Source organism: Gadus macrocephalus, chromosome 12 (assembly GCF_031168955.1).
Source record: "Gadus macrocephalus chromosome 12, ASM3116895v1".
Lineage (NCBI taxonomy): Eukaryota > Metazoa > Chordata > Actinopteri > Gadiformes > Gadidae > Gadus > Gadus macrocephalus.
The window spans coordinates 21,861,323-21,876,345 of NC_082393.1; the positions used below are offsets into that span (position 1 = coordinate 21,861,323).

Genomic DNA, 15,023 nt, shown 5'->3' on the forward strand with positions numbered 1-15,023 from the left:
GCAAGGCCGAACGTGCCCGCGCACTGAACCCTGCTCACGGTGAGGTCATAAATTAGTCGTGGGTAATTGGGGTCGTTCAAGCAAGGAATGCTCCTTTGAAGAAAAAAAAGAGAACGAGACAATAACAAAGACGCTCGACAGAAACAGCAAACGACTTAAATGCCCTTTGATACCCATGATACCCATTTGTAGTCAATATAACTTTAAGAGGCACTCTAGCTTTAATAAGACACAATAAGTTATTTTGTTCTTCGAAATTCCGCTGCTGTCATTGGGCTGATTTTAGAACGAAGCCCATAAGATAAAAACATTCATAAATAAATGCACTCGTTACAATAGCACAATTAAGGCAGTTCAAGCAACACAGAAAGAGGCGCTACAACACAACCCATGCATTGACAAAGTTAGAACATGTTGCCATACATTCAATATAAAGAAGGACTGATCTCCGTAAGGTCCAGGACCGTTCTGATGAGCAAGAACAGGATGAGGCACACACGCTGATTGATTACTCCGCACGACCCGCCCTGTGTCTGTGAGAGGAACTCAAGAGGCCATGCAGCGATCAACGTCTTCAGGGAAGGAACAGTTTGGTGGTGGTGGTGGGGGTGTTGGTTGTGGATGTGGAGTTATTGTTGGAGGTGGTGCTGGAGGTTGAGGCGGTGGTCGATGTGGTGGTGGTGGTGGAGGTGGAGGCGGTGGTGGTGGTGCTTGTGGGGATTGAGTTACGTGGCGGAGGTGGTGGAGCTTGCGATGGTGGAGTTGGTGGTGGAGGTGGATGTGGAGCTAGTGTTGGAGGTGAGTGTTGGAGTTGATAGAGTTGGTGGTGGTGGTGGAGCTTGTGGTGGTGGAGTTGGTGGCGGAGATGGTTGTGTTAGTGGTGGAAGGTGGATGTGATGATGGATGTGGTGTCGGTGTAGGCTGTGGAATGAGTGTTTGAGGTGGTGGAGTTGGTGGTGGATGTGGAGGAGGTGTTGGAGGTGTTCCACCACTAGAAGGGCGTGTCCATCTGGCTGCCCTTGGGCCCAGGAGAGACCACTCCATAGGTGTTCTCCTGCCACTTCAGCCATCGCTCCTGCAGCTCCTTCTGGACCTGTGGGCAGGAACCAGACAGTCCAGCCTCAACACTTATGGATCTCATGTATCCATATTCATGTTATACATGGTGGAGAAATTGAGCAACAAACCCTTCATTTAGATATTCAAGTGCAAACTATATAATATAAAAATATATTGACTCAAATATGAATACTTATGATACCATTATTCTGATGTAGTACCTTGGACCTCACTGGAATTCACACAAATGGAATAATATTTATCGATACACAAATACTTTACAAAAATCGACTAAAGTCCGATTATCTGTGTTTCCGATGGGGCAAGGCTAGAAAAGGAATACATCTTATGCCAATGTCATCCTCGACAGCAAGTCATGGTAAGATCTGCAGCGCGGTCTTTCAGACTGATGAATGTGAGTGTACTGACCTCCTGGTTGAGAAAGCAATAGAGAACGGCCACAACCAGACCCTGTGGGAGATATGTTGTCAGCTGACATTCAGAATAACACATAGAGGGCAGAACAATCAAAGATTTGTAGTAATATATATAGATATATAGCCTGAATATATATAGATACAAATATACAACATAGCACTCATAAAGGGAGCTCATTAGTCGGTCCATGCGCTGCGAGGCTGAAGAGCGCGATTTAGTTCATGGATCCTTAATTCGCATAATAAAGCAACTTTCAATATAGTTGGACGATGATGACAATGATCAGTTAACTGCACCGACGAGAACATAAATATCGTTGTCGTTCGTTTGATCTCAACGGCATAAACTGGGCATGTAAAGTGGAATTAGCTATCACTGATGTTCAAGGACTTTCCGTCCATAACGAGGCACTTTTGTATCAGAGAATTTTCTCGAGTGATTGTAGTTAATTAGGATTGGTGCAGGCTGGGTTGGTTTTATTATCTGTCAATAAAGTTTCTTGCACACACACACGCATGCACGCATGAACGCACGCACCCATGCACTCGCACAAATACACACACACACACACACACACGCATGGACACACACCCAGTCTGTTGCACATCCCCTGATGGCTTGCATGGTAAACAGCCATTATTGTGCGCTGTCAGACCCACAGAGGGTATTGTCACTGAGTTATGAATAATCAAGGCAACACTGATTCAGTGAAATATCATTAAAACACTTACTTTAGGCGAAACCTAGTGCCACAGCACTGGTGTTGCTTTGTGGCAACACCAAAAAAAAACTGGAATACTTTTGCCTCAGCATCAAAGTTCGCGATGGCTGAAAAGTTAACTGTATTGAGGCTTTATCGGTATCTATGATTCATTATGCCAAGGATAATGTGCTGTTAATATCAAATTGGGAGAAATACATGAGCAGCTCTCTGTGCTGTTTAATTGGCGGGCCACCCCTCAGTGTTTCCATTCCATCCAGAGGTTTTGTTCGCTGGATGCTAAAGAGACGAGCCGCGCTGCGTACCTGAAAGGAGCCCACGCAGAGCTCCACACACAGGCGCATGTTGACGTTGAAGTAGTCGGGCAGGAAGTTAAAGACCATGTAGTGGGACCCGAAGAGAGGTACCAGCAGCAGGGTCGACTTAGTCAAGCGCCTTGGTGGAAAGAATAACACACAACATAAATCATTATGTCAATAAATGGCCATTCAAATGCATTTTTTATTGTGATTATGTGTAGTTATCGTATATATGTTACCATCATTATTATTGTGAGAATACAGTTTGGGTCCACTCAAAGTTATAGACTGCAGAACATTCCACACTCACTGTGAAAGAGACTCAGTAAGTATTTATTTATTTGGCCAGGCACACAGTGCGATGGCGACATGCGGTGCCAAGGGCTCGGTGTCTCTACCTGTACTGAGATGAGTTGTTGAACTGGATGAGGCGTGGGTTCAGCTTCTGCATCAGTATTCTAATGATGTTCAGGAAGAGCATGAAATTGACCTGGAAAAACAAAACCAAACAAACAACAAACCACGCATGGTAATAACTTAATGGTAGGCAGTTGGGCTTGAGGGCACGCAGGCCTGTTTGAAGCGTCACGCAAAGTTACATCCGCCACTAATAGAATTTGTCGAGCATGCCACAAGTTGGCAGAACAATGGCAATATAGCACTTTCCTCTTTTGTAATCAACGTGTGTCAAATTCTACAGAGTTTGGGAAAAAAGTAAGAGTGAGTCACCATTCAAGTGCTTTGAAATTGCTGAATGGCTTTGAAAGGAGAAAGACCAAAGTGCTGTATTGCTAGAATTAGCAAAACCAAGTGATTTAAACAAATTATCTTCACAACAGGGCTGCTTCAATAGGCAGCCAATCAACGTAAATTTGATTGTCTTGTTAACCAAAAATCAATCCAAATAACACAACATTTCATGAATATCTTTCAATGGAGATGATCCACCCTGCGTATTTACCCCAATGGAGACCACAATTGGACCTTTGATGAACCACCAATAGGGAGAGTTGTCATTAATGTCCCAGCATCTGTATGCAGAGAAGAATCTCAATTAATCAACCTTAGAGAAAAGCAGACACACAAGTGATGGATTCAATGAGTGTATTCAATGAGTTTGTGTCTCACTGGACAACCTCCTCAAAACTTAATGAAGACAGTTGGCAATTACTTTCAAGCAGTAAGAGTGAATCTCACTAACTCTGTATCCTCAAAGTACACCCTGGACACCATCCACGGCATTATGAAGAGGACAGGGACACCTGGGGGGGTTGGGGGGCAAACAACAGGTCACATGACCACATGATGATCAACACAGACTATTCAAACCAGCATTAATTTACATTTACATTTAGGGCATTGAGCAGACACTTTTACCCAAAGCGGCTTACATCAGTTAATACACACATTGACACACAACGACGGCAGAGTCAACCATGCAAGGCGACAGCCAGCTCGTCAGGAGCTAGGAGTTAGGGTTAAGTGTCTTGTTCAGGGACACATCAACTCTCAGCTAGGAGGAGCCGGGGATCGAATTAGCAACCTTTCGGTTACAAGACAACTCATCTACCTCCTGAGCTAAGCAGACCACACATTCAAATGGCAAAGAGTCACAAAAAATTCCAATAGCAACACTGGTTAGTATTCTATGGACGGTGAAATAACGGCAGATTTAAGAAGGGGGTTTCATCATCCATCCGTGCAACGACTAGCAAACTGAAAGACAATGGGTAAGGGTCTGAGTAAGAGATTCTGCATGTGGAGTTGGATGTAAAACATTGCATGTGTAGACACTGCTTGTGAATTCTGTTGCTAATGACATCCTCAAATGCCTCGGTGTGTATACTCAAATGACAAAAGGTGATTGAACAACATATTCCTCCCGGTAATTTAAAGCTACTCCAAATTCCCATCCCATCCAAAGAAAAACTGCTGGCATATTTTGGGGTTGAACACAAATTCAAATTGTAATCAAGTTCATCAAAGTGTGGTATGCTGCCAAGGGGAGAAGCTAACTATGACTCTAAACTCAATTTGTTTGTTAATTATTGTTCATTACAGCCCAGCCAAGAGAGTTGCTGGGCAGTAATGATTATCAACATAATAACCTGGGGATGGTGGCAGGCGTCTGTCGGTCTAGCCCCAGTTCTCAGACTGCGAATCCACTGCCAACAAGTGCTGTGTTTTTCATAAATATCAATCAAAAATGTGGTTAAAATCCTATCCTCTTTCTGAAGCTGCGTTGACTCGCATTGTAAGCTACTTCTCCAGCTAACAGCGGCTGTAGTTAGCTAGAGTATGGACACTGGCTTCGGTGGGCATTAAGGAGAACATCTGAACAATAACAAAGTAACGGTGAGCAGAATGGACTATATTGACTATTGATTAACTAGTAAAGTTAGGGGGTGGTAAGGGTCTCACCCCAGCCCAGGAGGCCGTAGCCCCAGAGACAGCGACGACTGTGGTAGAAAGAGGAGAGCAGCAGGGAGTTGAGGAAAAGAGCCTCCGCCAGCAGCCAGAAGAAGTTGGTCATAGCACAGTAGTGACAGAACACCACAGCAGCCTTACAGTAGAACTGGAGCGTCAGAGAGAGGGAGAGAGAGAGAGAGAGAGAGAGAGAGAGAGAGAGAGAGAGAGAGAGAGAGAGAGAGAGAGAGAGAGGGGGGGAGAGAGAGAGAGAGAGAGAGAGAGAGAGAGAGAGAGAGAGAGAGAGAGAGAGAGAGAGAGAGAGAGAGAGAGAGAGATAGGGGGGGAGAGAGACTGAGAGAGAGAGAGAGAGAGAGAGAGAGAGAGAGAGAGAGAGAGAGAGAGAGAGAGAGAGAGAGAGAGAGAGAGAGAGAGAGAGAGAGAGAGAAAAAAAACAGGGAAAATAAAAGGGATTAGGGATAGGATAGTCCAATTGTGTTTGACTCCCAGCCGGAAAGTTCAGGGTCAAAACCAAATGACTACGCAAGAAGCCTAATTTCCACCTGCTCCTTTGCGAAAACACAAATCTAAACTCTGTTGTTAGTTGCTTTGGTCTGAATTAGCACTCAGTAAAGGGGATGGGAGTAGATACAGGGACAGATACAAATACAGTTCATTACTTGCAGAAAAATAGGTATTGAGGGCCGGCTCACCGTGGAGAGGTTGCAGTGGTCAGTGTCTTCACTGGAGAATAGAGTGGTGTCCTTGATGAACACCGCCGCTGCCTTCAGGATGAAGGTAGTGAACAGCTGGATGTGAATGAAATTCCTGGCACAGTGCAGCCTCCTGTACGTAACCACGGTAAACACAGACCCAGTCAACATGGGTTCATAAGGAATCATGGAATTCATTTCCACCCTAACTCAGAAACATCGATTCAATCCCCAATTTAAAAATCACAACTCAAAACGCATCTGTTCAAAACTGCCTGTTTCACCTGATGCCAATTACTATTTCTCTTACCATTGAATTAAAATATTTTTTTTCTCTTTATCTTATTGTTTTATTTTAATGACTTCTGTGTGCCTTTGTACAGTGTCCTTGATTGCAGAGAAAGGCACTGTCATGCCAAATTTGTACCGGCTGCCAAATTTGTACCGGGCGTGTCATCCATACGTAATCCATTCCAAACCTGCCTGGCAACAGATGATCGCGTCGTCCGTTGCCGGGCAGGTTTCAAAAAACATTCGCGCTCATGTTGCCAAAGACGAAATAACATAATACAGTTAACGGATCGCTAGATAACACTTGTTTTTACTTTATATTTGTATTGTATTTAATTGTTCAATCAAATTTAGCTAGTAAACTGAGTGTTTAAAGCGGGTTTCAAAAAACATTCACGCTCATGTTGCCAAAGACGAAATAAAACGGATCGCTAGATAACACTTGTTTTTACTTTATATTTGTATTGTATTTAATTGTTTAATCAAATTTAGAAAGTAAACTGAGTGTTTAAAGCAGGTCAAGGACGAAATAGCACAATACAGATAACGGATCGCTAGATAGAAGGTTCGCGAATGTTCGTGAACATTTCACGTCATTCGACGCCGATCATCTGTTGCCAGGCAGGTTTGGAATGGATTACGTATGGATGACGCGCCCGGTACAAATTTGGCAGCCGGTACAAATTTGGCATGACAGCGCCTTCAAATAAAATCTATGAATATAATTATAAGGAATCATACATTATTTCAAAGGGTAGTCAACTGATCAAATCAGTTGATTGTGTTGACAAATTTGATTGTTGGCATGGATTAATGCATAATGAGGATTTTGATTACACATATTTACTGGCTATATATGTATATATATATATAAGATAAGGTAAGATAATGGGTAGGATATGAAAAATGTGGATATGATAGGATATGGTAAGATAAAATATGATGAATTAACTGGAAAAAAGGAATGGTACCTTCAACATGAATTTGATCATATATCATGGGCCAATATACCTGAAGAGGAGCAGGATTAGCACTGCAATTGAAAGAGATGCCAGAGATGTCCCGTAGCCGACGGTGTAGATGAGCTTCACCGTGGTGAAATACGCCTGCTCTGTCTTAAACACAACAACAACAACAACAACAGCAACGATGAAAAATCCCGGGGATCTCTAAAATATTGGATTTGTCAGGCAGAGCAGAGGCAATGAGCCAACTATAAACTACATTTGTATTCGGCACACACAGTAAACAGTTAAGGAAGTAATAAGTTCCATTTATCCCTAGGTTAGAAATGCTGGTTTTCACTTTCAAACATCATTGCGGCACAGCAGTGCTGTTACGTACTCAATAAAAGATTTTTTCATTTAGCACTGTGAATACTTGAAAGGTACAGGGATTAACGCGATCCAAGTGCAACCACTCCAGACCCAGAAACATTTGAGCCTCGATAAGATGTTACCTTGACCAGTTGAACCTGCCACCTATGGAATCACTCCCGCCTCGGTGACCTTCAACGACATGTGTTCTGTGTTTACGACTCCGAAAACAGCCTCTCCACTTCCTTGCCCAACACGAGCCTCTCATGTAACTGATGGCTCTCCAGGGATTGGTCCCTGGCCTTTAGCTCAGAGGACCACCAGATGGCTTCTCTATCAGCTCTAACTCATCTTTTTAGGCCTGCCTCCTTTCGATCTGCTGCTGTCACCGACGTTTGTGTCTCCATGGTCCCCCTGTCTTGGTATGTCTGTGTATGCCTGAACACACACACACACACACACACACACACACACACACACACGCACACACACACACACACACACACACACACACACACACACACACACACACACACACACACACACACACACACACACACACACATACACACACACACATACACACACACAGACAGAAACACATATACAGACACACACACACACACACAGGATGCTGGAACCTCTGGTATGTCGTCATCCACGCTGCAGGCGATATGGTACTGGGGGAAAGGGATGGACCAGCCCTGATCGGTACAGTTCCGGCTCACAGACCCTAGGAAGAGGGAACCTCAGTATTATTATTGTTATTATTATTATGTCACTATCTAAACTTTATTTTGACTTCATTTTCTAATATACAAATATATTGAAATAATGACAGCAGGACAATTGATTTAGCATTTGATGACATTCCATCGTGATTTCCATTCACACAAAGAAAAATCGTTATTAGGATACATATTACCCTGTTCATGATCTCTCCTGTCTCTCCTGGGTGTTGTTATTCAGACAATTTGCTAGATTTAAAACTAGGGTAGGCTATTTATTTTAGAATTTCCGTCTGTCATTTATGTAGAAATTCAGTTTTCCAGCAAGTAATTCTCCGGAAAGCGCAAACATAGCATTCATCCCGAATTAAACTGTTTGGATCGTCCACCTGTCTACCTACCTACCTGCAAGCTCTCTGTCCGTGCTCTCATTACGTCTTCCATAAGGCTAGGAAGAATGCTCAAGCTAGCAAGCTAGTAATGTATTAAGGTTTGGAGGGGATTAATTCAGTAGGATACCTTTAAAACCTAGCTTTGGCTGGTTTCCCTGCATTACCTACCATGGCATTACCTACCACAAAACTAAATTTTGCCCGCATCCCACAATAGTTTGTGTGTTTTTCACCCTGACATTTCACTAATGGATGCGCCGACATCAGGGTCAACACACACCTGTGTTGTTCCCGAACAGGGAGAAGACCGCCGGACAGGCCTTGTGGATGGTCTCCCCTTCCCCAGCATTGGGCCAGCAGAGAACTGCATCCCAAAATGGCTGACAGCCTTGAGACAGGATATTGAAAATGTTTGTTGTTTGTTTAGGATAGGGATAGGCATTACATTTACGTTTAGCAGATGATGTAGAATATAGGCAATATCGTTGAAACAAGATGGCGTCGATAGTGGCTAAAGGAAGGGGTTCATAATAGTTATAAAAGGGTTAGATAGAGGATATAGGAGTTTCTTTCTTTCTTTATTTAATATTTATTTGGCAGGGGACAGTACATATCAATCAACATTTGAGTTCACACTTGATGTATCAGAATTAGCAAAGACGCTAATAGATAGTGGATGAGGTGATTTAGCAAAGATAAAGGGGGAAAAAGAGTTGATATAGTTGATATATAGTTGATATATATAACATATATATATGTTAAAGTTTATTGGATATGGGTAGATATGGATGTAGGAAAGGGATACATAGTGTAAATAGGACGGGATGTATAGTAGATATGCTAGACAGTAATATAAAGGATATGTTCTAGTAGACATAGTGTAGTTTAGATAATACCCTGTAGACTGTGGTTGGCCTGCTCTGCAATGTGCTGAAGACATCGATGCTCCTCCCGCGCCAACTGAAAAATGTACTCACATTCTGGATGAAGGCTTGACTCCCCCTGTTGGGCGGAAGGGAGGGGACGAGGGAAAGAAAGGAAGAAGGAGAGAACAAACAAACATAAGAAAGAAAAAACAAGTAAAGAATGAACAAAATAAGGAACCAAAGGAAGATGAATTGAAGAAAGAAAGAGGATGAATTAACAGAGAGAAAATTAAAGAGAAAGAGCGAAAGAATATATGAACAAAGGATAAACAAAAGGGGAAAAAAGGAAAAAAAATGAAAGAAATCAAGGACAAGCAAAAAATGGAAAAACTCAACGACGAAAAGAACAAGCGAAAGAAAGAAAAAATCAAAGAAAGAGAGAAAGACAGAACAAAAGAGACAGAAGATTTAAGAAAACGTCCCAATAAAATACAGTTCTTAGGAAGAAAAACGCTTCAGTTCTGTGGAATTGTCTCCAACCTGTCCATGTAATCAGGAAAAGGACGGCGAGAAAAAACAAATTGGACACCTTCAAAATTTGTGACTGTAAATTAGTGAAATTTTTGAAATTTGTTCTATCTGAGAGACGGTACTGCCATCTGGGAGACGGTACCGCAGCCAGCCTCCACCATACTGCATGGAAACAGCTTTCTCCACCAGGCTGTCAGGAAGCTCAACTCTCTCCTCTCACCCTTCCCTCCTCTCTGCCCCCACGAACTCTTGACTTTGAAAACCCCTCCCATTTGACCCAAAGAACTCTGGACTTCGAACCCATGATGTTCCTCATATTGCACATTTCAATCTATTTACTTTTTTTTAACTTTATTATATGTATACCGTAATGTTTTGCCTTACCTTTGCACTATTGCGAATTATTTTGCACTAATTAGAATTTATTTATTGTAAATATTACTTATTTTATTTGACCTAATTGTATCCTTCACTCCGTATTGCACCGTGGAAACAAACCTAATTTTGATTCCACTGTTTGCCCGGCACATATTTTGGAATTGACAGAATTGACAATATTTGACTTGGACTTTGACATCGATATCACCTGTTTAGATTCAAAAGAGATGATATGTGAATTAATACATGATGTGGGGCTGATTGTGGAAGAGGAATGAGAGTGGACTGGCTCTTCCTTTGAGAATTGTTCATTCTGAAACCCACTCCAGCGGTGTGGCTTCCCACATCGCTTGCATTTCAAACAGAAAGAACGACAGCTGCAAATCCCTAAAAGACGAGCACATCATCCGCACTCCAGCCTCCACTAGATTATGTTTATTAAAGATATTCAGTTTGTTTTTCCACTACACTAATGACAAAAAAGAAAACAAAACTTTTGAATCCAATAACATCAGAGATCAGCATTCTGATTTTAGCCTGGGGCTTTGAAACTCATCCGATGATTGGGACATAAGTATGCGCGAACATGTCTGAAGTGCTGCAGTAAAAAATACCTTTGTGGGTTTTTGTTTTTTATTTGTTGTTGATAATAGGATAAAGCAAAACCAGCACCCAAACAAAACACACCTGGAGCCATTCCATCAAAATCACCAACATCAATTTGCATAATATGGGTATTTATTATGATGGTGCCATTTACAGATCACAGACATGATGACTGTGAGGGTTGGGTTCTGTCATGAAAGTCGATGTGTTGGAAGATTGAGAGCTAGCAAAGGCTCGACAAATGCATTTCAATAACTTTGAGCAAACACTACCCATACCTACACATACACGACACACTGGGATTCCTACACGCTAAAATAGTAAGTTGCCATCCCCAGCTATTTTACTGAACTCTTCAGCAAAAGTATAACAATATCGACTTACAAATAGGCTACAGGGCAGTTCGAAAAAGACAAATCATTGGTAATGCACCCACACACACACACCGGGAACATCCCCAAAGTCATTATTTTGTTCCTGTTCCGTCAGACAGAAATGGAGGACGAGTTGGTGCTAAAACAGACTAAAGGAACCAAGCCAATATCCGCTCTCCTATATGTAATGTGGATATGCTTATATTATAATGATTTTAACACACAAACATGTCACCGTTCAGCACACATCTTTCACACGGCGCATCCAGAAACACCAAAATGTCGTCAGTTTCAGGACGAATATATTTGAGGGGGATTCACCTCTACATGCTCTGACCCTCCCTGGCGTTGTGCTTCTTTTGAAGGGAGGGGGAGGAATTAGCCAACAGTTGCATGAAGCACAGGCCCATGTTTCTCTCTAAATTGTGAGTCTTTGAACCCTTTTAATGATTGGCAAATAGAACGCACACACATTGAAATGTATGTGCATAACATCCCAAAATAATTTTGAGTTGGGGAAGGGGGTACTCAGCTGAACAAATATCTTAGAGGGGGACTAGAGCACAACTCTATGAGGGGTTAGGGGGTTGATTCCCACCGGGGACACCCACGCATGCACTCCCACTATAGTGGTGCTTTCTATAGAGGCATCTGTGCACAAAATGCCCTAAATGTGGTAAGAGTACTGCTGTATTACATCAGTTGGTTAAGAAGATAATGTACATATTGTATAAACTGTACATAGACATCTTCCAAAGTGAACTAGGACGCCGTGCATATATTTGTGTGGCTTTTCCAGTGGCCTATGAAGTGTTGATCTGGCTCTCCAGCCCTTGTTTGGTGGAGCCATTATCTATTTATTCATTTTTAAACCAAAGACTAAAAAAGGGGTATTAGTTGAATGAGACAATGGGTAGTGGGCGGTATTGGATGGTAGGAGGCCAATGGATTTTAATATCATAACAGGACTGAATTACAGACCTGCTGGCGGGAGAGAGGGGACATGAGCAGTGCAACACACTGGTGGAGTGGTCAGCAAGAATAAAAAAAAAAAAGAAAACTGTCCTCGGGAGCCATTAACGGCTTACCATCTCCAAAAAGGTGCCAATCGGATTGAGTTCAATTTGCAGATGTTAGATCCATTTTCAAAAAGGGAGCGAGGTCTGTTTGCTATACCGTTGCCAAGGTAATAGGGGGTCGGAGGCCGGATACACGTATGACACGACGCGGATCGTACACCATGTAACACATGAGTGATCTCATACTTAATAATATAAACGTACATACAATGTCACTTATCGGTCTGGGAAAAACTGTTTGTGAGTTTTTAACCAGTGTTTAGAAACACATTCCACTAGGAGCCAGCTAGTGAGTACCAGTTCTCAACGCATCAACAGAAGATAAGCAAGTCCCATATTCCTGCTGCCCAAACCCAAGGCAGTTGTTTTCCAATCTGTCCTGATGAAGACAAAAAGTCCTCTTAAAGAGAGACATTTATAGAAAAGTACTGCAATTCAGAGGTTAGTCCCTCTCTATCAATCAAAGGTAGAGATGGAAAGAGAGGTGAGAAAGAGGGAGAGCAAGTGAGAGAGTACATTGAGTCCCAGAGAGGGAGAGACATGTGATGGAGAGAGGGAGGGACCTCGAAAAGACGAGGGAGACATAATGATAAGGTGAAATAGAGACAGATAACTTCAGAGAGTTAGAGATAGTACGTTATTCTTAGATTGTACAATTTCTCATTAGAATTCAGCAAGGCTCCTGCAGGGAAGAGGTTTAAAATGAAGTGGTAGATTCTGATTTGTGGTCCTCTCTCTCTGTCTCCGCTCCCTGGGTAGTTGTTCATCAAGCCAACCATTTAAATGCATAGTTATATATATACAACAATATTAAACCAACCTCCGATGACATATGCGTCAATCTGCTGGTTTATACCTGCCATGTATATACATTTTGGATGTGTGCATCAATTATTGGAAGCACCCCTAAATCATTGGTTAATGATACTTGAACACCATGTTTAATTCTAACCTGTGACTGTGAAAAAACAAACTTGGTTTATAACAGCCGAGACTGTAAATGTATTAATAATAACAGAATGCATAGTGTTGTTTTGATGGATTATTACCAGGACAATAGAAAATACCGGCAGTCTGATTCAGTAAGAAGATAGTTCAATTCTACATTTTTGAAAATGGTGGTCTTTCATCACTCACATGTTAGGCATACAATCATTTACACAATAAAATATGTTGGCTGAATTTGCGAAAATCCTACCTGCCAAACCAAAAGATAAGCTCTATAGGCTCATGCAATATCATATCTCAATAGCTTGATGTGCATACTCACATGCCATGCACTACCCGCTGCTGTTGGCGCTGGTCTACAACCAAAATGGAACTGGAACTTATTAAACTGGTCAACAATTGTGCATCACGCTAATAACTAACGGCTCCAGGAGTTCAACATCTGAATGTTACCAAAAGTGCGCCGTCTTTGTAGCAGAGCCAACGCCACGTTTACGCGCATAAAACATGCGCGCACGCATGGGGCAGACAACGTGGTAGCCTATATTGAAGATAATAGGCTATATACAACATAAGAGCCGTCCACATATTTTCCTATAATAAAGTAAAACGAAAAGCAAAGACTAGCTTTGTAGCAGGGAGGTCTGTATTCGTTACTTTGCGTTCCACCCTGTGCGCAAAACCACATTGTCAGCTGTCAGGTAGTAGGCTGATAGTAATTCCGTAGCATCAAATGCACGAACAAATATACCCTCCTATGTTAATAGGCCACATGCAATGAGTCTTAATGCAAGTTACTCACATTTCTAGCAAAAGCCAACGCAGCGAGGATCCGTACGATGTAAAAGGAACACATCTTATCAGTTTATGAGCGCACCAACCTCAGCCAGAGGTACCACGAGCATTAACAGCCACTTAACAGTAGGTCTAGGTGCTGCGCGATGGAACCGACTCACGATTTCGAATCAGAGCTATCCAGACCTCAACGGTAGATAGGCTACCTATTGGTTGGTAACCTGTTTACCCCTCTCTGAAGCCGAGAGGTGGTGGGGTTGCAGTGGCGTTGGGAGACCAAAAGGTCACGAGAAAACTGGTAGTAAATATTCACAAGCATTTATTTCATTCATTATTCTTAAAAGGTCAAACAAGAGCACATATTTTCCTCCCTTTTATTGGTTTACACAGTTCGTTTTTGGATCGTTGTAGTACATTTTACAGTTGCATAGATCAGTAAAAGGGAACATGGATCATGTAGCCTACATCTTATAGTCAAAAACAAAAATAGAAAATCTGCTTTATCGTAAAATATCATAATTTTCATGTAATTTAATAAGACAAAACCTTTTTTTTAATTCCTTCATGCACAATTATTAAACTTGGTATACATTTCTACTAAATCACACCAAACGGAGTATAAGACATAAGTTACAAAAACAGTTAAAAAATAAGCTCTGTTTTCCACAATTTTCCTATTGCTTAGAAATAGTAATCAACATAAAATGCATTGTGATCCCTGTGTGTAAAAAGTATATGAAAGATGTCCAAAATAATTGTACACATCAAATACAAAAAAATCGAAAGAAGCAACAACCTGTAGTGAGGTTCAGGACCTCAAGATGTTGCTTAATAAAGATATTGTGGACAGTATTAAGTCTCTTTTATTAAAGGCACCCAGTGCAACTTTCGAGGCTTAAAAATAAACATTCAATTTCTAGTCTTTTTTACACGTAGTAAGTTTCAATGACTCCATACCATTACATACCGACATTTAAGCAGCAAAGATGAGACGTCGTTGTGTGGTGAGAACTGATACAAAATCGATAACAACAACAATGCCGCCATTTTCTTTATTTTTTGTAACCTACAATAAATAAAGCA

At 41.7% G+C, this 15,023-nt stretch overlaps 1 protein-coding gene across 1 annotated transcript; it reads right to left on the minus strand.

Moving 5' to 3' along the window:
* Positions 1 to 181: 181 nt before the first annotated feature.
* On the minus strand, positions 182 to 14,911 carry ghrhrl (growth hormone releasing hormone receptor, like). Its single transcript, XM_060067986.1, has 13 exons — positions 13,948 to 14,911; positions 9,260 to 9,365; positions 8,644 to 8,751; positions 7,864 to 7,976; positions 6,939 to 7,042; positions 5,637 to 5,769; positions 4,939 to 5,092; positions 3,719 to 3,779; positions 3,479 to 3,548; positions 2,916 to 3,007; positions 2,524 to 2,653; positions 1,489 to 1,530; positions 182 to 1,093 (listed from the first exon to the last, which is right to left on the minus strand). The coding sequence occupies exons 1-13, from the start codon at positions 13,999 to 14,001 to the stop codon at positions 992 to 994; spliced, it is 1,269 nt and encodes a 422-aa protein (XP_059923969.1). The 5' UTR covers positions 14,002 to 14,911; the 3' UTR covers positions 182 to 991.
* Positions 14,912 to 15,023: the final 112 nt, after the last annotated feature.

Bases quoted from the DNA above. Each gene is read 5' to 3' on its own strand.
- ghrhrl (XM_060067986.1), bottom strand. From the start codon at position 14,001: ATGTGTTCCTTTTACATCGTACGGATCCTCGCTGCGTTGGCTTTTGCT. The intron at 5,770-6,938 runs GTATATTGGCCC...GGTTACGTACAG, and splicing joins CTAATCCTGCTCCTCTTCAG to GAGGCTGCACTGTGCCAGGA. The intron at 2,654-2,915 runs GTAGAGACACCG...CTTTCCACCAAG, and splicing joins AACAACTCATCTCAGTACAG to GCGCTTGACTAAGTCGACCC.